The sequence below is a fragment of the Pavona decussata genome, unplaced genomic scaffold (genome assembly GCF_977016875.1).
Source record: "Pavona decussata unplaced genomic scaffold, jaPavDecu1.1 SCAFFOLD_48, whole genome shotgun sequence".
In the NCBI taxonomy this organism is placed as follows: domain Eukaryota; kingdom Metazoa; phylum Cnidaria; class Anthozoa; order Scleractinia; family Agariciidae; genus Pavona; species Pavona decussata.
Window position 1 is genome coordinate 2,218,224 of NW_028145470.1, and position 16,777 is coordinate 2,235,000.

A 16,777-nucleotide genomic window follows, 5' to 3' on the forward strand; every position below is an offset into this window, starting at 1 on the left:
GGACAATAGAAACAGCTCGTTACAACTTATAGAGGTGTCTGTTTCATAGAAGTCTAAATTATATAGTTATTAAAGGAGGTAATTGTTAAGACTTAATAAAAGATGACTTCTTAATACAGGTCCCACTGATTGTATAAATGAACTTAGGGAATTAACAATCCCCGTTCCTGTTTGATGATTACAGATGAACAAAATCCCTATCGAATGATCATGGGCATATAACTATAAAAAGCTACCATTATACGACGACGAAACTGTAGGTGTACGTCTGATCTCACAGCAACAGCAGAGAAATGAGAAGTATTAGACGAGACGAAAGATCAACGAGGAGCGATGATTGATGACGTGACAAATTAGCAGTACATGCTTATTCCTTTCCCACGTAAATAACACTAAATGCAAGAAGACTTGTGTCCAAGGCACTGCCCAACATTGAACAACAGTAAGTGAGAAGGTTGATCCTGTCCTGTCACAAATAGTCATTCTCTCATCAGTTAGAATGTTGTCTGTAGGATTTATGCTATCCGGCTAGCGTACTCCTGACAAGTCATAAACGGACATTTTCTTTCTATGACCCAAAGGTGACTTGCTATCGTGCATCAGGGACGACTCACCATGCACGGAAACGTTATCCAATACCATTACTACTGATGGTGGTGTAGTTGTTGGCCAGAATGTCAAACTGGTGTGCCCTTCTGGAGCTGTGGACGATCCCGTGTCTGTAAAGATTACATTGGAGGATCCATCCAAGTACTATGGTCTAATAGTTCAAAGGGATCTTGAAAATGACGTCATGTTTGGTACACCCCTCATTAATCTTGAACCTAATGGCCATGTTTTCAAGAAACCTGCGGCGGTGACAACCAAGTTCAAAATCAACGATTTAAAACGTGTCGATATTGTCATTCTGCATGGCTCAGAGGCCAGGGACGGGACAATCACCTGGTATGACATAACTCAAAACGCAACGATTAATGAGACGAATGCAGAAGTGGTCATTGAAATTGGACATTTTTCTCTTATTACTGCGTTAGTGAAATTGCAGAAATTGACCTTGATCCTCACCAAAGACATTGTGTACAGATTCAACTTGTTGCCTTTTAGTTATATTATGTCAGTGCTGGTGAACAAGAATTCAATGCACGAAGAACTTGCATTGCTGTTTGTGAGCCAAGATGTTTACAACGAACAGTTCTATAGAGAGCATGAATCTTCTGCTTTGGTTCAACTCAAGGCTGAAGGATTTAGAGAGCTACATGTACGTTCCATTAATAGACAAGGAGAACAGCGTATATACAATACTGAAAGCCTTCAAGTCTCAGTTTGTCTTGGGGAAGACTACAAACTGACTGACAGTAAACAAGGCGATATTGTTTTCACAGTAAAATCTGGTGTTTGGTGGAATACGGGAGAGGTCTTCAGGCGTCCACTCGAGTGGAGTAAAGATGCCAGAATTCTGTGTGGGACGATCACTGTCCAAGGGAGCTTTGGACATAGCAGCGAGAGGCATTTCTGCGAAATAGGTAAGTTACATAAATGACATTAAGATTGGTAAGTTGGTAAGAATTTCCATCTACAAATAGACGCGAACGAGTAACTTTGTGACGTGTTACAACGAGCGAATCAAAATCGTACAAGCGAACTAGCCGTGAAGTTATATGTGTAAGTAGCGGAGCCCCTCCATGTGGCCACGCACGAGAGCGAAATACATAGTCATGGAACATGTGAATCTATCATTACTTGTTATAAGTCCCGGGGAAGCATAGGGCGTTCACTAGTACACACCATGTCACATAACTCCTTGCAAGTGCTTTCGCTCTGTAACATGAACAGTACCACTGGTTTCAGCTCTTCCAACATGGGCCTCTTCCATTTTTTTTTTTTGGGGGGGGGGGGGCCTACCCTCTTCCTCCCTCCCTGCGCTTGGTAGTTAAAGGGTTTACTCCCCGCTTTGTTGCTTTCCCTCCCGACAATTACTGGTAGAATATTATTCACCTCTCAGTCTCCTTAATTTTTACAGATTTATGTGGGTACGTGAGAAGCCTGCTGGGTGTAGAGAGAGCTATTTTCAACCTTGTGCCAATTGCGCAGTTGCTGAAGACACCTGAAGAATCAATGGGTGAAGTCATGAAGTCTTGGAAGGACGAGGACGAACAACTTGAAATTATTTTACAGCAATGGATGAAGGAGAATAACGTGGTGAAAGATATCGCTACTCTCAGGAAGGATCTTGAAGGATTAAAACAAGAAGGTCGGTTGTCATAGAGTTTTCCAATTCGCCTTTTGAGGAGGAACTTTCTTCACATGTTCAGCATCATTATCATTTGTTGTTTATTGGTACAGTCAAATCTCGTTATTACAGACCGTTGGGACCAGAAAACAGAGTCTGTAATGACGGGGTTTGACTGTATTACACTCCCGGGGGCACACTATCCTCTCAATCACTATCATGAAGAACGACACAATTCATATTTTCTAGCTGCCCTAGCCCATTCCTTCACACCAAAACAACTGTCCACCCAGCCCTAGCTTCGCGAGGTTCTAGTTTTAAGGAAAATGTATGGAGCGGGACAAAGAAACTGTCCATAATAACGAATGTCCGTAAAGCGGGGTTTCACTGTATAAACAACAAAACTACCTAGAACTAAGACTGAAGTAAAAACACTCCATAAATTTAAAGAGCTCGAACACATCAACATTTTACAAAGAGTATTCAACATATGTTACTGATATTCACATTGATTACCAAGTGTGACCTACTCTTTTAGTTTATTGTGTGCATTTGTTTGTGGCATGATATTTTAAATATGCTTATGAAACAAAATATAAACCTTAATGTCAGCAAAGATTCTCCCTCTTTTTATTTCGTCTGAAATCATTGTCAATTGTGCTGATTTTATGCAATGCAATATACTCCCCACTTTATTTTCATTGTTATCAGCTTTCAAAGTAACTCGAAGAGGATAAATGCACGTCAGGCACTTGAGGGAGTTGGCAACCAAGCTCTCGGGCTTGCAACGGGAGAATGCAGAATTGATGAAATATTTCTCTGTTAAAATTCAAACGCTCTGCAAGATGGCGCTGAGGGACTGTTGCATGGAGAAGGAAAATTCCGTGGAAGGAGTCGAGAGAGCAGCCTTATCCACAAACCCTGTACGTCATCTTGAGATTCACCGAGCAATCCCCAAAGACATTGCACAGAAATACCAGCAGGTATGTTCATCGTCTGAAGAATCTATCATCAAAATTTTCCTAGCCATTGTTCCTAATCTCATTCAAAATATTAAGGAAATCTTTGTCGATGAGAACATTTCAGAAGTACAAAATGGATTAAGAGGGCTGTCCGAGGTACACATTAGAACAGTTTTTGCCACGTCTTCGAGATGCCGAAAAGAACATAAGAATTCGACAGCTTGTGTGCGTAGTGTGCGAAATTCTTGAGCGGTTGTGCTTAGAAAACTGTGGGAAGCAGCCTACTACAGAAATTGTACGTTGGAGCAAAACGTTAGCAATTCCCTCCATGCTGAGCTTTCTCAAGCTCTTTTTCCAGAATCATGGGCAAGGAATTAGGCTGTACAAGAGATTAGAGCTGTTCTCATGGCGCCTGAAAGACATAATTTCCGATGAGGTAGACACCGCCGATGAAGTGTTCATGCGTGATATTTCCAACCTGACATTAAGTCTAATTCATTTTGCCAAGTTCAGTCCATCAAAGCTGGTGAGATTTGGACTCACTGGTTCAACGAATTCTCCCGTGACCTGTGTGAGAAAAAACAATAATGATAACGTACATTATGACAGACATCACGAGACATTTTCTCAGTGCTTTGAAATTAGCAAGGAATCAGAGGATGAGCTACGACTTCATGCAAATGCACTTGTGCACGTCGATGGACGAATTTGCAACAAAGGAGCATTCCAATCGGTTATCACAATCAATGCTTCTGCCGAGGAAGCTTTTGACGCATGCATGACCCATTTCATCGACGTCACAGCAATGAAGCTGAAAGACAACGACTCAGAAAAACTTCGGATGGTCCTTTGTTCAACACAAAAAGGGAAAGTCAGAGAAGTGCTCGAGGTCCTCAAACTAAAACTGAGCGAAAAAGTGGCAGATTTCAGCAAGTCGGAAGTCACCCAGTGTCATCTCACAATACGTTCCATTACGTCCGAAGCAGAAACGGTTCTAAGCCTCCGTTTGTTTTACAAATGGGGATCTGATGCAGTTGGTCTTGACAGCAAGGATTTTGTGAGTCTTGCTGATTCCTCCGTTGGTGGGGCTTGTATACCGGAAGTACAATTTGTGGGTAAGATAAAGCTTCTTGTTATATTATAAGGGCCGGTGGTTTTGGGACAATTTTAGCAATCCAAAAACAGAAACACAGAATAGAACACAATTACACCAATTCACATTAAACCGAAAAGCTCCCCAAAAGTACAAACGCAATTCTTCTTATTCATTATCAGATCTATCCCGGAATGTAGTTTCAAAAGAACGCGCCCATAGTTCGAGTTTGGACCGATGTAATACTTTGTTTTGTTTCTTGTTTTTTGTTCACGTAGTATTCACTAAACCAAGAATTTTTTCTCGCTCTGGGTACAATGAATCTTATCGGTTAGTCTGGGATAATAACTTCTCACATTTTAATTGATTGGTCGGAAATAGTTCATCGGAGGACTATTCTCCGAAACTTGAGTAACGTCATAGTAATGTCACTATTACGAAAAACTTAAGAAACTAATAACAGTTCGTGATTTCAAGCCACTTCTCAAACGCTCATTAATAATTCATCAAAACCAAAACAAAGCAAATCACTTCCATAAAGGAGGTTCAGAAATGTGATCTTAATTATCATAAAATTTTGTGAACTTTTGCTTCGAATTTCTCGAAGAATTCAGTATCAATAATTTGAGAAGTTATATTAAACACTCGAGAAAGGATTTCCTCCTATTTCCGAATACCTCGAAGTCGGTCAAAAAATTTCGGCTGCGCCTCGTTTTTCCAACCTACTTCTCGGTGTTTGGAAATCGGAGGAAACTCTCTTCTTCGTCTTTGATATATTACTTTACAAATTGAGGCAAACCATCACATTCACTCTATGGTCGGGAAACAAGTATCAATTTGTGGGGCACGAACTCTTAATGTTGCATGTTATTACCATTATACAGGTACATGTGGCACAGAACTTAAAACACCCTCCCACTGTATAACAAACAAGAAAAGAAAAAACCTTTTGCCGCCTCAGCTTGCAAGATTCTGGTCACTGAAGTTTAACTGGTGTCCCTGCTTTTGCTTTTTTCTACTTGTTTCATCAGGTTTGACGGATTCGTCTAAGTCTGAAGACGGAGCCTTATCGCTGCCTAATCCAGCCGGAAACCTTGCGCACTTGGAGGCATTTGATCAGTTACAGAGACACGGAAAAATACAGTGTGAAAAAATTGGTAACGACTACCTTCTCGTGTCCTTACAGTGAATCGATTGAATCAACTTACCAAGTAACTTTTTCTTTAGTGTACTGTCGAGATACTTATGCATCCTTAATTTGCTTTGGTTTGTGTCTCTAGATTTCAATTGGTTCAAAACTTTACTAAAAACATGCTATATAATAAGAACAAGGAAACTAAACTGGGACAATCACCGATCTCCATTTTTTCTCACGGTCGTTCTTCCCTAATTTACATTAGCTTCATGCTTATTATCGACTCGATTCTTCACACTATCTTATTTCTGTTGGTTTCATTTAATAGGTTTTGGCATTGTTGTAACAAAGAATTTTTTTGGCAATAATCAGTCCTGAAGAGGGTGAAGGAAGAAGGTAGCGGCTAAGGAAAGCCGGGAATAGGAGATTCTAAGTCGGTGAGGTGGGAGGGGGTGGGGGTACTCCGCTATATAAACTATCCATGTAACTCATGTATGTGCGGGGTCAAAGGGTGGGGTTTTTGAGCTGTTTTGGTCTGAAAGCCTAAAAACGGGTATGGATTCTAGAAACCAGGTCTGAAAATGGGTATGAAATAAAGACGCCAGGTCTTAAAAAGGGTAACAGAAAACTAATTATGTTGGTTTGAATTAAGATCAGAGTTTGAAGAAACGAGCCGTACACTCCCGCCAAAAATTCCGTGGAGTACCCCTCCCCTCTGGGATTCTATGTCACCTTTTAGAGAGAATAAAACGGTTATTCACGAAAAATCCACGCACCTTCTCCGTTTATCGATTCTTTTTTGTATTGAATTTTTAAATTGCCTGACAAAATTGTATCCCTGCTTCGCTTTATTTGCTGGGTTGTAGTTTTTTTTTCTATCCTTCGTTTAAATTTGATTAAGTAAAATTAAACATGATCCCTTCAAACAGTCAATCGAGTAAGTCCTATGGTGTGAAGTTGATTACCATGTGGCGTATTGATATAAGTTTCTTACTCTGTGCTGCTTTCTTTTTTTATCTTGCTTCAGAGTATCACCTACATCAGCATGTCAACTATATGAAAGGCAAGCTTTGTGTAGTGGGGGACAAAACTATGGCCACGCAGAATAATCAGGCCTCCAGTCAGTGGTAGGTACTAATGCTTTCCTTGATAAACAAACTACAGTAGTAGTCTGCAGGGCAATTTTCACAACAAATGCAGGGTCGTTGGTCCAATTAACCACAATTTTGGATTGCCTGAGACAAAGACCCTTGGGAACGAGCTCAAACGTCCCACCGTCACTAATCCACCTCTACCGTGCACCCTTAAATTACCATGGAAACTCGTTTTGTAAGGCGCCCAGTCTATAGCGTGGCAGGTCCAACATTCCAATCACAATCGATATCCTTTTTCACGAATGCAAACTTCACTGAGTAAGCGCATGATTTACAAAAAGGTACAGAGAAGACTAGAAAATAATTTAACTCAGCGCTATGCAATACCAAAGTTAAAACGACAAATGGCTCCTCTAACCCTTACGAGTAAATAAGTTAGGAGGAGATGAGACTTTACCCAAGCTGTTTCTTCCACTTAGTAATAATAGAGGGCCGCATATTAAGGTCTGGGTTGTAGTCTTTTTCAAAGAAAACACCTCTTTTTGTAACAATTACTTTTATGTGTTTAGTGCTCTTTCGGAAGGACCTAGTTCTGCTCCCCAAAGAAGCATCACCGACGGAAGAAGATCACAAGAACTATCACCTTTTGAGGACAGAACATGAAGCTTTACAGCAATTAATGTATTTATTTTCCTTAGTCTCGTAGTCTTTTTTTTTTTTTTTTACGCTTTAACATATATAAAATAGTTGTTTGTACATGTAATGTGATTTAGGCGTGTTTGAAAACTACGATTTTGACCTCTGTACATAAATTCAATTTTTTACGGGCTTACCTCATATTTCATAATTAGTGCATGCTACCCTCGATAGAAAAATATAATTTCGTAGGAGTCGCAAATCACAGTTTGTAAATAACACTTCGTACACTTTGAATGCGACTTTGAAGCAGTTTTATTGCGACAAAGTGAAACTGTTCACAAGGGAAACAGGAATGCACATATACGAATAGGAAAAAGTAGGCAGAAAAGGCAAACAACCAAACTGAAAAATATGAAGTAAAACAAACGCACAACTTAGAAGATTTGTGCGGGAGTTCCGGAAACAAGTCTTATTTGCATAAATGCAAAGGGAACTTTTATACCGAAATCTCTACCTCATGTATATACACAAAGAAACAAACGAAAGAATGTACAGATTCCATAACACGAATTACGTAACAGTACGCCGAAACACTCATGAAAAAATAAAGTTTAAACCTGAAAACTCGGGTTCGTGGTTCGCAGTTCTTCAATCGAAGATAATTTGATTCAGCCTAGTCACCAGTCGTCCTTTAGAGCGCGCGGACGAACGTGACGTCACCCCTTGACGGCCCAATCGAGTTCGGTCCCAAGTCTCAGACTAGATGTTAGGGTCACTCTGGAAGCCCGATTAGGCCTGGGAACGAGGTTGGATTGTATTTTAACTTGATAACTTAGGTTTCCTTCAAGTAGGCGTCCGTGAGTGTATTAAAAATTGTCGTCATTCGGGAATACAAGACTATGGGTGCAGTATAAACGTTTTCATTTGCATGGGCCAATACAGTGTACCCCAATCGCTGAACAGGAATTAGTTGTTTTTAATTAAAAGTTGGCATTATGTATTTTGTTGAATTTAAAAACGAGTTTGGTTTCACCCGGTCTCAGTGTAGAACGTGAATACCATAACTCTTAATCCGGAATGGACTATATAACAAACCCTTATAGCATTATAGTTTATTGTGCTATGAGTTCAAGATATACATCCTCGTGTTACTCTACATAGTTTAAAAATATTTTTAACTAACTACTTGAAAAATTGAAACGCGAATGGCCCATTAGGAAAGCTCTGTTCAGTATTAGAAGCTTTTAGGGCTCAAACACCTTCTGCCGTTTGCGCGTAGAAAAAAAAACAAATAAATAATTATTCATTTATGAAAAATAATTAACACTTATCTTGGTGGATCTAGGGAAGGCGGCAAGGGGCTCTGGCTCCTCCTTTACCGCCTTATGTAATCAAAGCAAATTATGTTAGTTACCTTTGTAAGCTTAAGACTAGTGTAGTGCGCTCTCGCGGTAGGCGTTTGTGGAGTTGGTGTTACTTCGAAACTTTTCATACAACTGTCAATACCACAAACACTAATCAGTTGTATACAGAAACAAATAAAGTAAATTGTACTTAAGATGTGGTCACAGTCAACAATCTTATGGAGTGATTGGGTCTCTTTATGATTTGATCGCAATTTGGAATGAACGCTGAATTGTTTTCCTCAAAACGTTACTTAAGACGTGAGGGGTGGTACAGAATCATTTGTCGTTCACAAATCCTGTGTATGATCCATGACTTTTTCTGATGTCGTTTGAAAAATAAAACACTCAGTCTTTTCAGGACCATATTTTGTGCTGTTTTCTATAGTGACGTTTATTCTACGCAAATGAAACCAAGATTCTAATTTCGTCCTTTTTTTCCGGTGTAGAGGGGAAAGAGGGCGGGGGGTAAAACCTTCCAAATCAAAACACTAAAACTTTTCAGGTTAGCCTATTCTGGGTTGGCTTCTTTCGAGATTTTATTCATCTCGTGGCAAATAAACCAAGCAAACGGAAACCGTGCAGGCCATGCATGGCTCGTGAAAGGTTTAAGGGACAAATGTTTCGGAGCTTCCAGGCGGCCATTGAGTAGCGGGGCAAGTTTTCTTGTCCTGCAAAATAAAGGGAGACCGCCGGTAAATACGGTCCGCGAATTAGCACCCAAATCCTTGTTCTAGACTGCTAACGAAGAAAACGAAACACCGGAAGTTACTTTCGAAATTCTCTCTCAATCTATCTCCTATGTTATGGTGTTTCGCCGTAAATTTCTTATTGTTAAGTTGTTTGTTTTCGTTTTCTACGTTTTAACGTTAGCTATTTTCTTTATGTCTATTGGAAAGTTGCATTCAGTTTCAAATTACAACTTATAACTTTTTCACGGTTTTTGCAGGAGCCGATGGGCTCCTGGTTTTTGTTACTTTAGCATACGGTATTATGATATCTTATTGCATCCCCTCTTGTTACGCGGGATGCCCTGAGGGGGCATACCGTGTCTAAAAACGGGTCGATTTCTTTTTTTTTTTTTTTTTTTTTTTTTTTTTCTTCGTCGTAGCCACAAATGGGTACATTAATTTATTCATTAAACTGTCCCCTCTTCTACTCAGGATGTATTGTTCTGATTGTCTTCAACAACAGCAGGCCAATCAACATCCATTCTTGTCGCTTTAATCGCGAGGGAGGGGACCCACACACCCCTACCTGTGTGACGTCAACGCATTATTTGATGTATTTATTAAAGACGGATTAAATTGTCGCGCCATATTGTTAACATGTTGTGGACTCAAGTGTGCCGTTTTCAAACGGAAATTTCACCATTTTGAAGCGGCAAATCGAAAGAATAACTTCTAAGAAGCACCCGACATTTAAAACGGTGGAAATTGGTGAGTTCCTGGCGAAGGAATCGTGCTTTGCTTGACAGTCTTAGACCACGACGCGAGACTAAAAAGAGGTCATTGAGAAGCTTACGTTATCGTAATGGAATTTCACACATTTCCGGTGATAGTCTCAGTCGCGTAACACAAGGGAAACAACGTAACGCGATCGTCGTGACTCAAACTATTCCATTAGCAAGGATAGTTTTATCAATCGGCGAAGCATACAGTTGGAATTAATGAATCAGCCCCAGCATCACGCGTAATGCCAGTATAGCAGGCATCTTGTTTTTTTCTTCGTCGTAGCCACAAATGGGTACATTAATTTATTCATTAAACTGTCCCCTCTCCTACTCGGGATATATTGTTCTGATTGTCTTCAACAACAGCAGGCCAATCAAAATCCATTCTTGTCGCTTATACCGCGTTGGAGGGGACCCACTCACCCCTACCTGTGTGACGTCAACGCATCATTTGATATATTTATTAAAAACGGATTAAATTGTCGCGCCATATTGTTAACATGTTGTGGACTCAAGTGTGCCGTTTTATTTTCAAACGGAAATTTTACCATTTTGAAGCGGTAAATCGAAAGAATAACTTCTAAGAAGCACCCGACATTTAAAACGGTGGAAATTGGTGAGTTCCTGGTGAAGGAATCGTGCTTTGTTTGACAGTCTTAGACCACGACGCGAGACTGAAAAGAGGTCATTGAGAAGCTTACGTTATCGTAATGGAATTTCACACATTTCCGGTGATAGTCTCAGTCGCGTAACACAAGGGAAACAACGTAACGCGATCGTCGTGACTCAAACTACTTCATTAGCAAGGATAGTTTTATCAATCGGCGAAGCATACAGTTGGAATAAATGAATCAGCCCCAGCATCACGCGTAATGCCAGTATAGCAGGCATCTTGTTTTAATTATGACATCTTTTGCCATCGGGTCAGTTTGTAAAATACCCCGAGGAAGAGAGGCCGTGCCTTTCGAAATATTGGAAAAATATATTTCACTGGCTGTGAAATCAGCCTTGCTCATTTTTGCATTCCTGGTACGTTTTCATTAATTTTATGATTATTTTTAATCAATCACCGGCCACAGTTACATGCAGCTTTGAATTGAGAGTCATTAAAATGAACCGATGTTCAAATAACTCGCGTGACCTACTTCCAATCTTCGCGTGACCTATTGTCTCCTTGTAGCGTGACCCATTTTCATTGTATGACATGGTCACTGTTCGATTCCAACAGTGAGTCAATCAATCATTGCGTCTAGACGCATTGTCACGTGTTTTAAAGACAAATAACCCTTTGTCTCGTATACTTTTAGTTTCGTTTGTTCTTCCGTTCAGCACAGAATTGTGATGCCCAGCTTTTGAAGAGAACTTTCTCAATTGAGGATCAATCTCGAGCCTAAGACCTTGTTCAACGACGTAAGTAGCAATGAACAAGATTTGTCAGTTACTCGATTATTTACAGAATCAGTGAGCATTGGGAGGAAAACTTTGTGTCAACTTCATTGTGCACATTACAAGTCATCATTATTTATACTTGCATAAAGAGGATCACACCTCCTTTCTGCTCGGCCGGTTGCTACGGCCCAGTGGTGTGCCGGGATGGAGAAGCATTCAGATATGGTTTAAACACAGGGCTCTACGTATTCATCAGTCAGTATCAAATCCTTCAATTTATAGTAAGCGCGCCATAAATGTACGCAAGAAACTAAATTGGTCGAAAGACGAAGGGGAAAAGTGGCCAACATAGAGTGGACGTTGAGCAGGCCTTCCACCATTTGTAACCAGAACTTATATGGCTTATATTGTTTAACATGCATGACGATGGAAATGAAGACTTAACAGGGCCAGGTTTGGATGTCTGCGAACTAAATATTCGAACTTGTTTACGTTTCTGCATTCCAGCCTCACTTGAAGAATGTTTGTTGACATACATTTAATTTTTGTAGCGTTGTCATTTATTGTTCCAGACAGAGATGTCCTCACTCATTTCAGGGGCAGCCAACATATCGTTTCGGTAAATTATCTGTTCGGAAGGCCCTTATCGCCTACAATTTTCTGAAGGGAATTTTCACTTCGAACATTCGTGATATGGGAATTTCAAGGCCTAGTGTTTTCGGATTGATAAAAATGTCGTTTCGGGTACCGGAAAAAGGTCAGCTAAGATTTTCGGACAGGAAATAAGACCTAAGGATTTCGGGATATGGACAAAGATGCCCTAGTAATTTCGAAAAGACTCGGTTTGCCCTAGAATGACCGAACAGATAAAAATGTTATAGCGCAGCCTAAAATGAACTTACAGAGCTTTAAAGGCACTCCAGATAGTCTAAAATAGCGTTTCAAAGGATCTGAGAGAAAACTGCCGTTGGGTGCCCCTGTCATTTCACATGTGTAATTCTGATCTTTATTGAACGTGGTTCTTCTACTTACTCCGTATAGTTTCACGTATACTCAGGAATAGTAGTTTTACAGCATGCAGTAGTTAAAGTACTATTACACAATATTTGCACAGTATACATGGTCTGATGCAGTTGTTATGGTAATCAATACACTACAATTTTGAGCAAATTTTGGCCTCTGGAATCGTTGACACTTTTCCCTAAATTCGCTCACCCTTATGAGGGTTAAGCTTTAAGGACGCAATTGCAAATCGTATGGAGAAATTATTTTTCAACTAACAATAGATACATTTTTTTATTTTCGGGATAAAACTTAAACGAGGCAAGTGCCTGATAAAGTTGATTGACGCATACAGAGTTAGATTTATTAAACCAGGTAAAAAAAGATCATTTCAAACGAGTTCATTCCTGCGTCATTTAGCCAATGTATACATAAATATATAATGTATCACTAACTGAAGTATTAGTTCATAAACTATTACAGTCTAAACCTGTTGATCGTTAGATGAAACCTTTAAAGCCGTTTCATTTAGTCATCATTCTTGCATGACATGTTTGCTAGCATGCTTTAAAGCCACAGGAAGCTTTTTGTCTGCTTAGTGATCAGAAGTCATACATGAACACATTGTGGCTAATCGTCCTCCGATTTCCTTGCTTTGGCGGAATTTGAGGACTGTACTGTGGTCTGAAAATTCAAGAGCCAGAGCGCAGAGAAGAGATACATGCAATAACAGTTTGTGCCATATCGGTTTTTGGCAAAAGGGAAAACTACCTTCGATTCCGCAAATGTGCCGTACAAGAAAGAACAGACTTTTCAGGAGACAAAACAAAGATCATGAATGTACTGTTCATCGCTGTAAATTCCCTTATTTTATTATCATTGCTGTATAATTAATACTGTGCTTTTACTACTTTTTTTTTCTTTCTTGCAATACCATCTATGTATGGTAATAAAGTGTCGTCGCACGGTGTTGATACAAATTGATACTATCTTTTAACTGTATTAACGGAGGCTGAATATTTTGCGATTCATTTCAGTGTTATTCTAGTTTACTGATTTAGAGCCGGTGACATTTGCTGCACAGAGCTACTGTTTCCTCTGGCAGGCTCGAGAGTATTTTCCCATGAAATACATGCCAAACACGCTCCGCTTCAAGTATTTCCCATATCACACATTTAAAGTAAAAAAAATGCAGCTACATATTGCGCGTGGTGAGCTTCCGTCATAATTGTTGCGTTCGACGTAGAAAGAACGTAACAGATTGGAGTCGAGATTGTAGGGGACATGACAGTCGATCGATCAGCGAATGGATCTTGGGACGCGTAGCTGGCATCCCCCGTAGATTTTGCAGGGGCGGATGACATCATCACCAACTTGGCAAAGAGCCCAGGATCGAGATCATCGAACGCACTTCCTAATCTTTGTTTATTGCGTGGGATGCCCGCAGGGCAGACCGTGTCAAGTTTTCGGTCGGATATCCTTTTTTTTCCTTCGTCGTAGCATTAATTCCTAGAAGGTATCTGTTGTTCTGATTGTCTTCAACAAAAACGGCCCAATCAAAATTCATTATCGGCGAGTATATCACGAGGGAGGGCACCAACTCATCCCTACCTGTGTGACGTCATTTCAAAGGTTGCTTTCGTTCAATGGAGGCCACATGTATGAATTTAAGGTGACTCGACCCAGTTATTTTTTGGCGGTACAACCCTACTTTGAAGCTCTCTGGTATCCCCGCCTTTACTTTTATCGTAAGTGTAACACATAGAATAAATAACATATAGATCAATCTACAATATAGCAAAAAAACTTTGGCGATCGGAGTAAATGCCACGTGGTTATAGTGCCACGCCCCTTTGAGGTCTGAGTCGAAATTCTGCTGTTGCCGGCTTTTTTTCGTAAAAATCTCTCGGCTACACATAGTGCGCATTAGTGCCTTGCGCTGAACAGAGTTTCAACAAAATCGTAAAGACACAATCCAAGAAATTTAGGGCTTTCCAAATTTAGGTCATAATTTATGTAAAAATGATAAGCAAACTTTACACGATTATATCTAATAAACTATGAGATTTATTCCTTTATTTTGGGAATCTTTATTACAGATGGGTCCTTACAAGTCAGCAAAAAGCTTTAGGGACTTGTAAATGCGCGCGATTTCGAGCAATGCAAACATATAGAAATGATAGTTTTAGCTATTTGTTGACGCTTGTCAGCGTTTCAGAGTCCTTCTCACAAAAAAAGCATTTTCTTGAAAATTCGTAGTTGTTTTTCCTTCAAATTTTTTCAGAGCCACAATTGATTAACTTACTACCCGGATTCTGAATTTCATGGTCATTGAAAAAGTGTGACATTATCTCCTACAAGCTCAAACTTGAGTAAACATTGAAGATTTTTAGCGTTTTGGCTGAGTTTGTGCTTTGGGAGTTTTCTATTGTTTCGAATTTGTCATGATACAGCATTCTTGTTCAGCACGCGTGCAATGTCCAATGAGTGCATTCGGAAGTCAGGCAAGCGTGGTCATTGCACGCGTGCTGAACAAGAATGCTGTATCATGACAAACTCGAAACAATAGAAAACTCCCAAAGCACAAACTCAGCCAAAACGCTAAAACTCTTCAATGTTTACTCAAGTTTGGGCTTATAGGAGATAATGTCACAGTTTTTCGATGACCATGAAATTCAGAATCCGGGTAGTAAGTTAATCAATTGTGGCCCTGAAAAAATTTGAAGGAAAAACAACTACGAATTTTTAAGAAAATGCTTTTTTTGTGAGAAGGACTCTGAAATGCTGACAAGCGTCAACAAATAGCTAAAACTATCATTTCTATATGTTTGCATTGCTCAAAATCGCGCGCATTTACAAGTCCCTAAAGCTTTTTGCTGACTTGTAAGGACCCATCTGTAATAAAGATCCCCAAAATAAAGGAATAAATCTCATAGTTTATTAGATATAATCGTGTAAAGTTTGCTTATCATTTTTATATAAATTATGACCTAAATTTGGAAAGCCCTAAATTTCTCGGATTGGGTCTTTGCGATTTTGTTGAAACTCTGTTCAGCGCAAGGCACTAATGCGCACTATGTGTAGCCGAGAGATTTTTGTGGAAAAAAGCCGGCAACAGCAGAATTTCGACTCAGACCTCAAAGGGGCGTGGCACTATAACCACGTGACATTTACTCCGATCGCCAAATTTTTTTTGCTGTATTGTAGATTGATCTATATGTTATTTATTCTATGTGTTACACTTACGATAAAAGTAAAGGCGGGGATACCAGAGAGCTTCAAAGTAGGGTTGTACCACCAAAAAATAACTGGGTCGAGTCACCTTAAGACTCAATTGCAAACTTCAATTGCAAATGTCCTTACCGATTATTTTACATCTATCGGGACACATCTAGCCAACGCTATAAAAGATCGATACATCACCCGAACGTCCCCTTCCTGGGTTACTGCATCACCATCAGCCTTCAGCTTCTCCGACATAAAACAAAGCTTTGTGCGGAAATACCTAAGCTCTCTAAAAACTAAAAAGGCAATTGGCCTCGATAAGATCAGCGCTCGCCTTCTTTAAGATTCTGCTGATGTTTAATCACTCCTTGCCTTACCCTTTTGTTCAACAACTCGCTTTCTTCAGTTGTTTTTCAGGCTATTTGGAAAAAAGGAAAGGTGGTTCCAATTTTTAAATCTGGTGATAGAACCAGTGTAAATAATTACAGACCAATTACAATCTTACCAGTTTTAAGCAAGATCTCCGAGAAAGCTGTTCATCACCAGCTGTATACCTCCCTCAAGGAGAACAACCTACTGGCCCTCTAACAGTTTGGTTTTCGCCCAAACCTCTCAACCGAGGTGGCCCTCGCTCATCTGACTGAGAACATCCTGGAAAGGAAACAAACCTTTTTCAAGCGGTAAATCGAAATAATAACTTCTAAGTAGTACTCGACAGTTTAAACGGTGGAAACTGAAGAGTTCACAGCGAGGAAATTACGCTTTGATAAACAAATCAAATAATTCAATGCGAAGGAAGCCAGACCGTTTTGTAACTGGGTTGTCAGATTGCCAAGTGGGAACCTAACTACTATGAAAGGGAAAGCATTTGTTAAAAAGAATACCTCGTGCTTTATACGGACGCTTTCACCTTTAATTTGGAGACGGAAACCGTTTCTACATTGATTATGTCATATATCAAACACGAGGAAGAGTGTTTCCTCCAATTTCCAAACACCGAGAAGCAGGTTGGAAAAACGAGGCGCAGCCGGGTTTTTTTTTTTAACCAAATTCGAGGTGTTTGGAAATAGGAGGAAACAATCTTTCGAGTGTTTGATATAGCTTCTCAAACTATTGATTATCATCATCATCATCATCATCATCATCATCATC

The 16,777-nt window shown here is 39.8% G+C and overlaps 3 protein-coding genes across 3 annotated transcripts in view; 2 read left to right on the forward strand and 1 right to left on the reverse strand.

Moving 5' to 3' along the window:
• The window catches only part of LOC146481740 (uncharacterized), an 88,175-nt gene that overhangs the window by 56,023 nt on the left and 15,375 nt on the right, over positions 1-16,777 (reverse strand). The window lies entirely within an intron of this gene.
• Positions 1-16,777, forward strand: part of LOC146481742 (uncharacterized) — a 41,138-nt gene that overhangs the window by 2,630 nt on the left and 21,731 nt on the right. The window lies entirely within an intron of this gene.
• Positions 2,973-7,781, forward strand: LOC146481743 (uncharacterized). The gene is made up of 4 exons (XM_085107929.1): positions 2,973-4,307; positions 5,317-5,442; positions 6,448-6,547; positions 7,084-7,781. The coding sequence occupies exons 1-4, from the start codon at positions 3,521-3,523 to the stop codon at positions 7,175-7,177; spliced, it is 1,107 nt and encodes a 368-aa protein (XP_084964055.1). The 5' UTR covers positions 2,973-3,520; the 3' UTR covers positions 7,178-7,781.